This window comes from Sparus aurata, chromosome 12 (assembly GCF_900880675.1).
Source record: "Sparus aurata chromosome 12, fSpaAur1.1, whole genome shotgun sequence".
NCBI classification, from domain to species: domain Eukaryota; kingdom Metazoa; phylum Chordata; class Actinopteri; order Spariformes; family Sparidae; genus Sparus; species Sparus aurata.
The window spans coordinates 648706-664850 of NC_044198.1; the positions used below are offsets into that span (position 1 = coordinate 648706).

General features: G+C 40.0%; 1 protein-coding gene across 4 annotated transcripts in view; it reads left to right on the top strand.

Annotated features, from left to right (window-relative positions):
• slc38a9 (solute carrier family 38 member 9) overlaps positions 1–16145 on the top strand; it is a 57446-nt gene that overhangs the window by 15427 nt on the left and 25874 nt on the right. For all 4 annotated transcript variants that reach the window (XM_030435841.1, XM_030435842.1, XM_030435839.1 and 1 more), the window contains exon 3: positions 9485–9614. In XM_030435841.1, coding sequence (XP_030291701.1) covers positions 9485–9614 — 130 coding nt within the window. The remainder of the gene's footprint in view (positions 1–9484; positions 9615–16145) is intronic.

Sequence of the window (16145 nt, forward strand, 5' to 3'; positions counted from 1 at the left end):
AAAAAAACTAACTTTTTCTACTCTGATTTTAGGTCCATAGTGTTAATATAGTACCTTAAAATGAAAAAATAACTGTACAGTCACACATGTGAGGTTGTGCTAAAAATAATTACACCAAGTAAGGCAAGGTAAATAGTTTTTAAGGTGAAATATAATGGTATAATCAAAAGTAGTCAAAAACAGCCAATTATATCCCTGACGTCCCACCTTCAAACACAGCCTCATTTGGCCATCCATGAAAAAGCTACTTAACCTCCCACTTTTCTATAGGAATACATGCTTCCTACGGGCAATGCACTAGTAATAATAATAACAAGAATGCCAATAAAATAAAACGGTGCAAATCTGAAAACTGTGCAGTTATGCATGTCCAAAAATGTAAACAGTAGGGACAGTCATGAGGTAGAATAAACTCCTTAATGTTGTTTAGGAGTCTATAACTATTATTACTGATAATTTTTAATTAGCTCCTTCCATGTCCTCAGGGAACTAGATATTCAAGGGTTATTGGGGTCCGAAAGACCGTCTGTCAGTGAGGGGTCTCCAACAAATGTGTTAACTGGTAGGCCCCTCCCAACTTAGCTTTCTTTGTCTTTCCATCTTGATCTATAGTTGGGTTTACACCAGTGGCCAAATTTGGCTGCTCTGTTGGCCGCTCTCTCTCATACATGGAAGGGCCAATCCACCTCTCTCCTTTGATGGTTTCAACCAGCCCAGATAAATCTAGAAATGATTTTGTCCCACTCTGCAAAGTATTGTTCTTGTTTACCAATAGGCACTGATTGGAATAAATATAAGAGTCTTGGCAGGACATCCATCTTTATTGCATTTCTGTGAGAACTAATATTTAGATATGGGATTAAGTTGTATCTATTAATATCTGCATTCATTTCTTTTTTGAGAGGGCCATAATACATTTCTTCAACTTGGATAAATCGATGCGTAAATGGATTCCCAGATACTTTACAGGTTTTTTGTCCCAGCCTATCTGATATCTAGAGCTGAGACATTGGGGTGGGGTTATAGTGTCAGGGTTCTCCCCAGACGGTGGAACAACGGCGCTGCGCCGCTATACGGCTAGGTCAGCGCCGCTATACTCAACAATGTTAGCTGCTTTATAGCGGGTGTTTGTGGGCTGCCGCGGTTGACGGTGACGAGCGTCCCTCCGTCCGTCCCCCGGTTGACGATGACGAGCCCCCGGCTGACGCCGATGATCGATCGAGCGTCCCCCCCCCTCAGACTGACAGTGACGAGCGTCCCCCCCCCCCCCCCCCCCCCCGAACGGACGGTGCGCCGCTATACTAAAAATTTCGGGGGAGAACCCTGAGTGTATATTTAGCACTTGAGTCTTTTGCTAATTAAGTTTGTAGCCTGATTATGACCCATATTCATGCAGATCTGACATCATCTCAGTTAGGGAGTCTGTTGGACTTGAGGGATACACAAGAATGACGTCCACAAACAACAATAATCTTGTTATTCTGTCTAATCCACTGCGCTAGTAGTTCAACAGAAATTGCAAATAAAATTGAGCTTAATGGGCAGCCCTGTCTTGTGGATCTCTCCAACAGAAAAGAGTCGGTGAGCTCTGTGTTGAGTCTCAAACTCGTGGATGGTTTGTTATATATGGCTTCTGGTGTCTTGATAATTGTTTGGTCGAATCCAAAGGTCTCCAAAACATTGAACTAAAAACCTTTGCAGCATATAGACTAATCAGCATAGCCTGAATTTTGTTTTGATTTATATGTCTAATAATTTGTAATGATTTTCTGATGTTGTCGTGCATCTGACAGGCTTGGACAAATCCTGATCAAAATGCATTATTATAATTTTTTCAAGTCTTTTTGAAATAATTGATGAAAATTATTTGTAATCCAGGTTTAGTACACTAATTGGTCTGTAGTTTGCACAATCCAGTTTATTTTTCCCTTCCTTGGGTATCACTGAGATGATTGCTTCCTCCCATGATGCTGGAATCTCCCCCCTCTCTAGAACCCAAATAAACGTACTCAGTAGAATACATGTCAGAGCCTCTTTCCGATTTTTATACCACTCTATCTGTTCCCGGGTATTTATTAGCTTTCAATCTGGCAATAGCAGAGTCAAGTTTTTCTTTTGTTATCTGCAAAATAAGATATTTATTTTGGTCTTCTGTGAGGGTTTGCAAGTTTAAAGATTTGAGTAATGTCTCTATTTTTTGATTGTTGTAGGTCTGAGTTTGTGAATATAATTTTTCATAGTATTACTTTTTAATTTCCGTCATTTGATGGTGGACCATCCTCCTTAGTTTTGGGGTCTCTTATCTTATATATTGTGTTATCCGCCTGTTGTTTTCTTAGTTTATATGCTAATAGTTTTGTGTATTTACTACCCCCTTCATAATACTTGTGTCCAGTAAATATTAATTTCTTTTGAATTTCATGAGTCATCTCAACTAGTTCTAGGATCTATTGAGTTCTTGTGATTACACTCTGGGTTTTTCATTTCTTCCTGAAGGCTGTTGAGTTTTTCTGCTTTTTGTTTCTTAAGGTAGAATGTTAATGCAGGCACTTTTCCTATCATTACTGCTTTACAGGCATCCCAGAGCACTGGTGGAGAAACCTCTCCATTATCATTACATTCTAGATAATCTGCTCTATCAGGGCTGTAAACTAGCGGTCGCCACTCGCCAAATGCGACTAAAATATTCCCCTGGCGACTTAATTTTGGAGGGATACATGCCACGGGGCGGGTAAACATTGTAGTAGCTGTAAAGTGATAAATTATGACGGTAGCAAACGTTAGTGCTTAACCGGTGATTTGTTGAGTGTCGCACTGAAGTAGCTCCCCCGACGTCACCGCTGTAGAAAATAGTTCCCCTCAGAAGCAACGTAGCGTGAGCGTCACCGCTCTTTAAAAGTTTGGCGCAGTGACTGTAGCCATTTTTAGACAGAGCACCAAGCCGCCAATTTGCCCGTCCTTTTGGCAGCTCGGTCAGCGGTTTTAGACAGAGGCCGGCAAATTGGGGCTGTTTTGGTCCACCGATTTTCCGCCTCGGAGGGTACACTTATTTCCGGAAAAGTGCCGGCCGTGGGTGAGATGAGCGGAGGTGTCAATGACCTGCACTGTTGTGCGACCCACAACCGAGGAGTTTTAAAAGCAGTCCATCACTTCATCCGCGGACATTAAGATGAGCAACTGGACAGCCGCTGAGATCCGGGAGATGCTAGCTCTCCTCGGTCTCTGTAGCTGTTTGGTTGTGTTAGCTAGTTGTTGTAGCGCAAGCTAGTAGGAACGGTCGCTACTTTCAAATTAAAAGCCCCCCGCTAAGAACCCAGTTCTAAACTCCGATAGGGTGCAATGTAAAGCTCTTATTTGGAAGACAAATTCGTTGTCACTGTTCACAACCCAACGTCGAGCTTCACGTCACGTCACATGTTTACGCCTACCTCAGAGGCGGCTTTTGGAAAAGGAGGAATTGCTTGGCCGGTAGATTCTTTCATCTACCGGTCCCCTTGGCAGGTGAGCCAAAAAGTTAGTTTACAGCCCTGTGCTCTATCCTACATCAGTCAGTCCTACCTCTCATATTACTGAGTTTATTTTCTTTGATGTTTTTTTGGTTGCAAATATTCTTGTTCCTCGTCAAGGTGGGGGTTTAGAGCTATATTGAAATCTCCACCACATATAAAAGTCCTCTTGCAATTCTATCCAGTATTTTTATGTAGAAATCTGATTCAGAGCCAGGGGGGATATAAACATTGTATAGGGTAAACACATTTCCATCAACTTTCCCCTTTATCAGTACAAACCTGCCCTATTTATCCTTAAAAGTTATCATATGTTCATGCATACATCTTCCAGAAGTCAATATAACCACCCCTGTTGTATGTTTTGGGCCATTCTTTGAGGAAAATACATATTTCTTTTTTTTAAGTATTTTTTTGGCCTTTTTATGGCTTTATTAACAGTACAGCTGAAGATATGACAGGAAACAGGGAGAGAGAGAGGGGGAGTGACACGCAGCAAAGGGACCCAGGCCGGGAGTTGAACCCGGGTCCGCTGCAGAGCCTCGGCACATGGGACGCGCGCTCTACCAACCAAAGAGAAATTATGTTAACTATATGTTATCTACAGTCAGAATTTTAGCTTTCACATGTGATAGTGCCCTTGACAACTGCAGATTTCTACTTTGAACAATAAACAGTAACACATTGTCAAGAACATCAGAACAGAAACAAATACTTCCCTGAAAAAGGGGACCCTTGTCCCTCTTGAGTCCCTGTTAGTAGGAGGAGGGAGACTACCTCTCCAGATGGTTGGGGCCCTCCCCAGTAGAGGGGTGATCAACCTACACGTACACTCCATATCCACTAGATAAGTCCAACATAAGCCACACTGCTCAACTGTTCAGTCAATATTTGACATTATATATAAAGAAAAGGCCTGAGTAACTCAGAGTCACCTTCGTTATGTCCATTCAGTCTACTCGCTAAACTGTGTGATGACCATATTTTAATAAACAGCTCATCTCCTGATCTCTTGGAGCTCCATTTTCCTCTGGCCCTGGCGTCTCACAGTTGCCATGGAAACACCTTCAGTGTGCTCTCCTCTATGTAGCGGCCCGCGTCCTCTCTAGTGACGGTCACTTGGAGCCCCTGCACCCACAGCTCCTGTGCAGCCTCTGTCGCTTCCTCGTAGGTCTGTAGGCTCTGCACTTCTCCATCACCTCGTATGACCTTGTATGCGTAATCGTGGTCGAATAAAATCTGTTTAATATTTATGTGAACTTTATTGTTCCAAGCTAGTTTCAAGACAGTTTCCCTAATGTCAAACTGCAGGAAGTTTATAACAATGGATCTTGGTGTAGCTTCAGGGGCTAGTTTCTGTGCCAGACTTCTGTGAGCGTGTTGTATTTGGAGGGACATGCCATCGGGCAGAGAAGCTCACCTCCCAGCTCGCCTGCCCCTTCTCTGCTAGCGAGCAAGGTGCTACGTTCCTCGTTGGAGGGCTTCATTAGCTGATTTTTCAACATAAATGGTTGTGTTACCTGCTTTTTTGAGCTCTTCTGGCCTTTCTGTGATTCCCCCCACTCATTTTCCTCTCTTTTAAAGTTTGCAAGTTAAAATTTTCAACTGGGGGAATGATTTTAGTTTCGAAAACATATCTTTTTTTTGCCTTAAACTTGTGGAAATGGACTACCATAGAAAGGAACATATCAGGGCAATGAATAAGTCATGTATGCATGGGAAAGAACTCAGTCTCTTCTGGGTCAGTGTGCCGCTCAAGATTTTTTTATTCATTTTTAATGCCGCTCCTTCTAGTACGCACAACCTTGGTATTTATAAAATCCTGGCTACAGCACTACATGCACAAAATGGCAGATTATAGTTAGAATAGAATAGAATAGAATAGTCTTTATTGTCATTGTACAGGAGAGTACAATGAAATTGAGGGTGCTCCCGCAGCAACGAAGAAAAAAAGCAACACATAGAACAAATAGTAATATAAATATAAATAAATTTTATATATATATATATATATATATATATATATATATATATATATATATATATATATATATATATATATATATATATATATATATATATATATATATATATATATATATATATAGCCCTTTAAGGTGCTAAAGGGAGGTATGAGGAGGAGGAGGGGGGGGTGGGGGGTGTTTGTGAGTGTATCCGTTCGTATTTGTAGTTCGTATGGCCCAGGGGAAGAAGCTGTCTGTCAGCCTGCTGGTGTGGGACTTTGTTGACCTGTAGCGTCTCCCAGAGGGCAACAGACCAAACAGGGGGTAGGCAGGGTGTGAGGGGTCTCCTGTGATGGCCTTGGTTCTCCTGAGACAGCAGGATGTGGCGATGTGTTTGAGGCTGGTCAGAAGGCATCCCAGTTAGCTACCATCAACTGGGATGAAGACAGCAAAACATCCTTTCATTTTTAGAATAACTGCAAAAGTAAAAATTGTTGAAAATAACTTAACTTTGTGCATGTTCCATGCTGGTGCATGCACACCTGAGGCACATCTTTGATGCTCTCAGGTACTTAATACACCCCTGACAGTAAGACAGTAAAAGACTGTACATCCATCATGCAGCATTAGGCACGACTTGCACTGCAGTATTTATATTTTACTACAAGATCCGACTGACCGCTTCACTTGCCAAATGATCGTAACGATCAGTGTTAACCCCCACCCTGAGATATCATTTGAAAATTGAGGTTTGATACATGAACAATACTTATTTATAAGTTTTGTCACTGTGAACTCAGGGCTGCATTATGATTAGGACTCTTAACTTTGTTATGGAGTGTGATGATTGTGTGAGAACTGCTAATGGATTTATTTCCAGGCTTTGACCATTCATACAGTCCATATGCGCAGGAGGTTCAGGTGCACCGGGAAAGGCAGTGTATGTGGCAGCCACCGCGCTGTCTACAGTGTGCTCTGTTTGCCTGACATGTCATGACATGTTTGCTGCAGCGATTTTACACAGTACAACACTATTTGTTATTACACATTTGTTATTATGTGTAGAATATTGCCTTTCACATTTCATTTCTATATTCTTGCTTCTCTTCACTGCCTGACCATTGACATTGTCAATTCCCCTTGCCACCAAAATGTGTGTACACATGGGTAAGAGTTTCTGTAAATGTACACACATTTTCATGTCATGTATTATTTTGTGCGTACTCAAGCTTTATAATTGAGGCCCCTGGTCTTTACAGGGTCTTTTTCTCCACAATGCATGTCTGTTACTTAGCAGTGGTCAGCCTCAGAAGCTTGAAACACAGTTAGCCTGCTATCAATACTGAGGAAGCTGAGCTAAGAAAATGCAAATAACAGCAGCATGATTGAAAGAAACACACTAACAGTTGCCAACAGAAAAGAAACATTGCTGTCACCAATGAAACCCAGTGGGACATGAAGGCATAATGTTAATGTGTTGAGCAGAAATAAACTGCCTTTTCCGTTTTCAACAACTCCTGTTTTAGGGAAACTCTGAGGGGACACAGAACATTTTTTGTCTTCTGTGCAAGGGGGCCTAAATCATGATGTTACTATGGTTCAGGGCTCAATAGACGATGACTGTCAGCCATCAGCGATGGCCAAACCCTAATACATTACTTACTGGCACTCTGGTTGAGTGTTGTTAAACAGATTACTTGGAGGGCTTCTGTGTGTTTTATCATCTTAAATCATCTGCAGTTGTTCATGTTGTATTATATAAAATGCCAGTTTCTGGTGTACTGCCTTTCATTGTCCAACTAGTGCTCATGCATAAGTATGCTGTTTGTGAGCTTGTTCTGGAATAGTTGATGCTGCCTAAATGCTATTAACACTTTGCCGATAATGTGAAACTCAACCAGTTATGACCGGCCAGTGAAACGCCTCATATGCAGGTGAACAGTGACCTATTACTTCATGTGTGTCTCCAGCTGTCTATAACCCCCAGGCCTGTACATTAAGTCAGCACTTACAAGCACTGCAGCACAAACTGCACCACTTTAAATGTTCCTTACCTTTTTATTAATGATGTATGGCTGAATCCTTTTACAAAGGTTTTTGCAGTTATCTCATATGAATGTTACATACCTGTAACACATTTGTAGATCTTCCTTACCAATTACAAATGATGTCTATACAATGCACAAACGGTTCATTATGTGCAGCTGTTTTTAAAGGAATAGTTATTTCTTAGTGCTGTATAGTAGACAACTGTACTTGTTCCCAGTTGTCTGTGATACAGCACTTAGATGTACCATGACCTGGAAGACTGGGAACCTTCATCAACAAAGGAAGTGTTAATGAATAAATGTAGCTTTTACTAATCATGTGCAAATCTTTGCGAAGACCATTAAGTAGTAAAGTTATGGAAAAATGTTCTGTAGCTGGTTTTGTTATCTACTTTTTAGTGTTCAAATATGACTAAAGAAAGTGTAAAGGTGATAACAGAACGACAGTCATTGTAAAAATGTAGTGCAGCAGGTGAATCAATCGATCCACAAGGAAACTTTCACTGTCACATTAGCAATTTACATAAAACACAACAACTCACAATAACACAACATAAAACAGATACAAGCATGGTAAAAATAACAATATATTTACAAATATATACATACATACACCTACCATACTGTAAGATTAAAAATGCACTGATAAATAGAATGGAATTTGAATATCAATCTAAAATGTGCAAAAAAGGGGGAGCATTGAGTTCTGGTTCTGTTGTCTCCTCTCCCTGCCCATAGAGTCATTGTAAAGTTTTATGGCAGTGAAGAGGAAAAACCTGAAGTAATGGTTCTTGTTGCAGCATAGTTGGAGGAGCCTTGAGCTGAAGGCACTCTGCTGCCTGATCAGCAGGTCATAGAGAGGATGTAAGGTGTTGTCCATGATGGTCAGCAGTTTGCGCAGAGTTCTTTTCTCCACAACCACCTCGAGGGGCTCCAGAGCAGTCCCCATTAGAGAGCCAGCCTTTAAAAGACTTTTAAGTCTCTCGGTGTCACTGGCCCTGATGCTGCTCCCCGAACAGATAGTTGCAAAGAAAATTGCACTGGCAACATCAATTTGATAAAAGATGTGCAACATTTTACTGAACATATTAAAATATCTGAACTTCCTCAGGAAGTAGAGTCTGCTCTGTCCTTTCCTGTATACAGCCTCAGTGTTGCAATGCTCAGTTTATTCTCAGTATATGTGGTATGGTCTATGTCAATGAATTGCACAAAAAATTCACAATATATTGACACTGTATAATGTGACCCTAGGTGTCTTTTTTCTTATTTATACAACTTGGAATTATTTGTTGGTGCATATGCATTGTAATTAGTCTGTGCATCAACAGTGAAAAACTTTCAGTCATTCATGACAACATCATGAATGATTCAGCATTTTGTTGTTGAACTATACTGTAGTTCCTTGTGTATTTAAAAAGACAAAGTAGCTTGCACCCAAAGCTTGTATTCAGCATCGGCAGCTGAGCTGACCTAGACCATACATGTTTTTCTTTTCTCACAGCTTTTGTTAGGTAATAAACAAGATGCTTTCTGCAGGTTAGGCTTCCTGGAATTCACTTGACAAGCGGATACTAAGACCTTAGCTGTGTGTATATGTGAATGTGTATGTGTGTGTGTGTGTATGTGAGTGTGAGAGAGACTCTGGCATTAACAGTTGTGTGAATTTTAATCCAGTTAGGCATTTCACAGTGACCAACTAGCTTTCTAGCACATGAAGCATTACAAACACTCCCTTTTTTTCTGTTTGGCCATCAGTAGTTGCCAGAGGCCAAGGTGACATAACCTATTGCTTATTTTGTCTGATAAACTGTCACAAACCAAAGATATTCAGTTTAGAATTATATGAAGCACATAAGTGCAGCAAAGCCTCACAATGGAGATTTTTGTAGATTTAATGTATTATTAAAATTGTTTGATAGATAGAATATTGTTAGAAATTATACATTTTGTCTGCTTCTTCTAGGCCTTTCCACGTAGAGCCCAGAAACATCGTAGATGATGACCCGCAGGAGAGAGTCTCTGCTGAGGCTGCCATTCTCAACAGCAGAGTCCATTACTACGGCAGGTTGACAGGCTCTTCTGACCGTCTGCTAGTAAGTTGAAGCGCTAATTTCATGTAGACCGCTCTGGTCCGAGGAATGCCTTTGTTTATGGTCGCTCACATTTTATCACATTTCTCACAATAGAGCTGCCAATACTCCAGTACTCTACTAGCAGAGTGTGGAGAACTTGTAAGAAACGCTTTTGTTTTGTGCTATGCTTTTTTAAAACATTCATTACTATTTTTATAAATGTTGCAGAATGTTAATAGGAATCACATTAAAAATACTAAATCATTTCTTACACAAAAAGAAAAATCAAAAATTTTCTGAAAAATCACATCTCCACTGGTTTTCACAGTCACACATTTAGAAGTTATTTGGTCCTATATAAAAAATAATTGAGTACCGAAGATCTTGTTAAAAATAGCTTCAGAGCTAAAAAAAAATCTAGTTAACATATTTTATTAGTGGATTTGCTAAAGAAGGATTATTTTAATTTCCTTGAAACTTTTGTATGTGACAGTGTTGGTATTCATTGCATATTATGAAAAGCAATTCAACGATGTCAAATTAGTGCATTCTTTAGAATTTTTTGAAATAACAAATGTATTATATTTTTCACTGGCTATAATATCACCTTCAATGGTTTTATTTCATAGCTATTTATACTGTGTTGACTTTTGTCATTGGGTTCAGAAAATTTGCAAGTTACAGTTTCTAAATGCTTGGTTTGGTGCATACTAAATGATTTCATGTTGTTCACCGTGTCTGCCCAAAATCTTAATCCTAATTCTTCATTACACCTATATTTGATCACAATTTCAAACATTTCAGAATTAATTTCTGATTTCATCAATGAGTACCCTTTGATAACATTAACGTGATGCTAGGCTAATCTCACTTGAAACAGGTTGGGGTAGTACTTTACGAGTACAATCATATATATATTAATCGTTTGGCTGTTTGATGTGGTAGGGAGATCATGGAGCCCAGCTTGATTAGAAAAAGCAGGGAAGAAGAAGCCAACATACTGCTCTTTCTCCACAATCTATCTGGGCAATATTGCACCCCATTTACTGGTGCGAGACAATTATCTTTTAAAAATATTATTAGCAGCCAGCAAGAAAGCTGTAACCCGGAAGTGGTTGCAGGCCACATCTCCAACCGAGACGGACTGGATTGATATTGTGACTAATATTCCAAATATGGAAAGGATAACTTTTTGCTAAGTCTAAGGATGGAGAAGCTTTTGCAATACTGGGAAAAATGGATTGTGTTTGTGACAACAAGAGATGCTCACTGAGCCATTACTGTATGAATTGACATGTATCTCCATCAGTATAATGTCTGTATGAATGTGTAGGTGACCAACTGTTCTATGTCTTTCTGTGTGTTGTATGTCGTTTATGTTCTTTCTATAAAAATAAAGTAAAAAAAAAAAAAAAGCCAACAACACAGCGAACGCTAATGGAAAGGTTTTTTTTTCTTTTCTTTCAAGCAAGGCATTAGTTAGAGTTTATGATGTCAGAAATTAGTTCAGAAAAGTTTGAAATTGTGAAATAAATGTGTATTGAACTAAGAAAAGATTGATATTTTGTCTGACACAGACAACAAGATGACATCATCTAGTATGAAACAAACCCAGCCATTACAACTATTATTTTCCAAACCCAATACCAAAAGGAAGAGAGGTAGAAAACCAGAAAGTTTTAAAGTATCTTACATTAATTGTTATTAAGTATCAAAAGTAATTTTCTGGCAATAAACGTATCAAAAAAAGAAGTAAAAGTAAGTTATATATTTATTTACATATCCTCCTGGAAAAAGTTTTTTAATTACTATTTTTATTTACATAAATTTAGTATTGGGGTGGTCATATTGCAAAAGAAAAAAATGTTTAAACATAAGTTTATTCAAATTTTACAACACGTCCTCTGTAGTAGACAACAGGACTTGTTTATAAAATATGAAACATTTAAAGGGTGAGTATGGACATGGAAAGTTGCTCTGGAATCATCCAGTAAAATTCAACACCAAATACAAAACAAATGGCAAAGGTAGATTTATCTTTTTGTAACCATTACACCTGAACCTTATAATTTCTTTATTAGACGTTTGACACATCATGTATCATCCTCTGATAGATCTACTCCGATCAGGCATAACATTATGACCACTGACAGGTGAAGTGAATAACACTGATTATCTCTTCATCATGGCACCTGTTAGTGGGTAGGATATATGAGGCAGCAAGTGAACATGTTGTCCTCAAAGTTGGTGTGTTAGAAGCAGGAAAAATGGGCAAGTATAAGGATTTGAGCGAGTTTGATAAGGGCCAAATTGTGATGGCTAGACAACTCGTCATACCCCAGCGCAGCTTTAGGGGTCTCGTGGAGTCTATGCCTCGACGGGTCAGGGCTGTTTTGGCAGCAGAAGGGGGACAAAATATTAGGCAGGTAGTCATAATGTTATGCCCGATCGGTGTATGTCTGAATCTTACTGAATGATTATATTACAGGGTATTCGCGGTGTCTTAAAAAGTATTAAAAGGTGATAAATCAATTTGGGGAAAATTAAGACCCTTAAAAAGTATTTAAAAAGTCTTTTCATGTCTTTACTAAGTCTTACATTTTGAAGGTATTTTTTCTGAATTAGCTGTCCAAGAGTTTGGGTCCTAAAAACATCGTAAACGTGTAATAATTTATCCGTTTCATTAAAAAACAAAGATGAACTGGTACATATAAAACTACGCTTTTGTGGGTGTGTTCGTAAATTGTCTCCGAGACCGCCAGAGTGCACTCGGAAAATCACAATGTACGCTCTGGCGCTCCCAGTGCTAATTACGAAAGCACCTTTTGTCACATGACCCCCTCAGCGCAAAAAAACGGAAGAGAAGGCTTGGTGAACGGTCATGGGGAAGTGCAAGTTTGCGGAGTCCTGGCTTGACATGCCGGACTTAAAAGAATGGCTGCAGCCAGCGGAGGGGAATACCAAGGAGGCATATTGTAAAATGTGCAAGAAGAAGATTAACATCATGTCTATGGGAATTAAGGCATTAAGGCCCAACATGTGTTGCGCTAGCCACAAAGCCGCTGCTAGCCGCCAAGAGCGGCAGCTCTCCATTGTTGCTTTCTGTGCACCACCACAACCTAGTGCCGTCACACTACCACCGACAGCCGCACCTGAACCTAACGTTATGGCTACGACCTCAGCTCACTCTGCCTCCTCATTTTCTGCCGACATCAGGGTGGCGCTGGGCGGCACGGCAACGCTGCGTGCGGAGGTGTTGTGGTGTCTCCACACAGCGGAGAAATACCACTCTCTAAACAGTAACGAAAACTTGGCTGACGTTTTCAGGGCCATGTTTCCCGATTCAGACATAGCCAAGTCTTTTGCTTGTGGGAGGAAGAAACACAGTGCCACACAGGACCTCAAAAGAAAAGCAGTGCAAGAGGAGATGGAAGACCTGAAAAAGAAAAGAATGGTTCTGACAGAGGTGTGCAGCTCCCTCCAAACAGATGCTGATGAGTTAGCAGAGCAGGCAGAGGGGAAATCTGGGACATTAATGGCACAACTGATAACAAAGTCCAACACCCTGAGAAGGAGACGTAAAGAAAAACAGAATGAACTGGTCCAAACTGAGAAGCTGCTGGAAACAAAATCAAATGAGCTGAGGCACATGTCATGACTGTCCTGATTGTTGTTTTTTGAGAGTGGAGCAATGTTTTTTTGTTTAAATAAACTTGAGTTATTATCTCAGCCTATTTTGAATTCTGTTGTATCATAGCGCTCTTAGGGGTCTGTAGTCTTTATCACAAACTAAAACTGTTAAGTTAAAAGTTTCACTGATTATATTATATATTATTTTTATATATATAATATAATAATAATGATAATATCTATATCTCTATATCTCTATATATATATATCTATATCTCTATATATATATATATATATATATCTCTATATCTCTATATCTATATGTATATGTATATATATATAATCTATATATATCTCTCTCTCTATATATAGATATAGATATATATAGATATATATATTATCTAGAGAGAGAGAGAGAGAGAGAGAGAGAGAGAGAGAGAGAGAGAGAGAGAGAGAGAGAGAGAGAGAGAAAGAGAGAGATCGAGGAGAGCTAGAGATCTCTCGATCTTATCTCTCTTCTCCTCTCTCCTCTCTCTCTCTCTCTCTCGCTCTCTCTCGCTCTCTCTCTCATCTTGCTCTCTCTCTACCTCTGGCCCTCTCTCGATCCTCTATACAATCTCCCCTCTATACATCTTCCCTATATACATATACCCCTTACATATCTTCCATCTTCCTATATACATATCATATGGCGGCGAGGTATTAAAAAATATTGGGATGGTCTTGAAAAGGTATTAAAATTAGCTTCAGGATTCCTGTATATACCCTGTATTAAGAATCCTCTCTGCCTCCGTCATAGAGCTGTCTACTAGGGCTGTAACGATACACGTATCAAAACTGAAATCGCGACACTCAGATCTATGAACCTGTCTCTCGGTGTGAGAAGGCAGAATCGCGACACAACTTCCAGTCCAGATCCAGCCCTATGAGCTATAAGTAGCCCCCTTCACACAGAGACACTGCATTAACACCAATTTTCACCAATTCTCCGCCGTTGGTCGATCACACAGAGTTAAGCACCACTGGAGGAAAGACGAACCGCTGTGTAATTCACACAGAAAGCCGGCGCTGCGGCTCCTAAAGAGACGTGACGGTACGGGTGTGTGTTTCCCCTGTGTCCCCCCGTCAATCTAAACCCGCGGATAAGTTATAATCATATGGATGCTGTTTTAATGTGTCGTGATTGAGATCCTGACCCACCAAACATCCTGGAAAGTGACAAAGTTACTTTTTGACCCGAATATAGGACAACTCTGATTATAAGACGACCCCTCTTTTCAAGACTAATCTTCAGAAAAAGACTCTGATAACCAAAATTCGTTTCTCAATAACAAACTCACATACCCTCCTGTCAGTCTCTTGGAAGCGGCCGCTTAGAGGACCACGATAAGCTTTTCTCTTACTGTTAGCGTTTTCAGACTATCTTTTTGGACCAGCCATCTTCAGACGTTACACTCCATAACTCCATATTTCTTGGCTGGCTGACAGTTGTTTGGCGCCTCCGCTGCATTGATCACCATTATCTTAAAATTAGCATCATAGCTCCGCCTCAGATGTCTGTTAACTTGCCACACTTGATCCACTTTGCTCCGTAAAATCACCGCGTCTCTCCATTTTTCATCTCCTGTCACTTCTTCTCTGCTGTGATTGACAGATAACCCCAGCCACAGTGTCAGTGACGTCTCTACAATAAGCTGGTGCCCTCTGCTGTTGCGGTCGTGTAGCGACACAGACAACTATCAGCATGTGTCAACGGTTAGACCCCGATTATAAGACGACCCCACTTTTTCACATAATTTTCATTAAAAAAACCCTCGTCCTATATTCGGGTCAATACGGTACATAATTGCCATCAGTAAACAGGTCGCTGTCTGACTCTGTCACTCACGAGGAAGGAGGCTCTTTTCTGGCAGAAAGTTCACTGAAGTCTCGGTCCGGAAGGCTGACTTGTCGTGATGAGAAATGTGACGAGGAGTTGGTAGGACAGGCAGGAGGACAGACGCTTCTCCACGTACAGCTGGAGTATTTTTTTCCTCGTTGCCAAAGACAGTTACAGTTACTACGTTACCTTCGTTTGGTTCTGTAATGTTGCTTTATGGGACATTTCTCTTTATTAAGTTGAGTGAGGGACCTATGCAGCTAACAGATCATCCAATAGACCACATGCGCAGCCGGCTCATCTATTCACACTGGTTCAGTTTACCAATACTTTGCCTCTGATACTATCAGACGAGTATCATATACAGAAGTTATTGTAATGTTACATAAATAAAATGTTACATTTGGAAAAAAAAAAAAAAATCGAGGTTTGTATCAAACTGTGGGTCAAAAATCGTGATAGACACCTAATCGTGAGTTTGGTGTATCGTTACAGCCCTACTGTCTACTGAGAAAATGTCAAACAAACAAACAGTACAAAGTCCTGACGTCCAGTACAGAGGACATTTATAAATGAACTGTTTTTCAAATGAAAATAAATAAGCTCAGCTCTGAAAACTCACTCAAATATTCCTGAGATGCTTACTTAACATAATAACAAAAATAAAATTTTTTGTTTTCAATTATGAATATGATGCTTACCTTTCTTTTTTCCATAAAATGTGCTTTCTGGGATGGCAGCCATTTTGCAAAGACATGCACAGGCAAGTTGGCAAGGCCACACCCACCAAATGTGGTGTCATTTTAAAGCTCCAGCTGTCTTCTTTAAGGAACAACAGGACTTAATAGAGTGACATGTATAGTATGAGAGATGTAATGTGATGTCCACTACAGAGGACAAAAATTCATTGCTGGTCTCAGGTGGTGTATACTAAGGTGGTTGACTCATCATCGACATGGCCAATTATTAGATATGATAGCAGTTTTCTGTTTGTTGGAATCAGTACTTTATTTTAAGTTTTTTTTAAATCTGATTGCTTACAA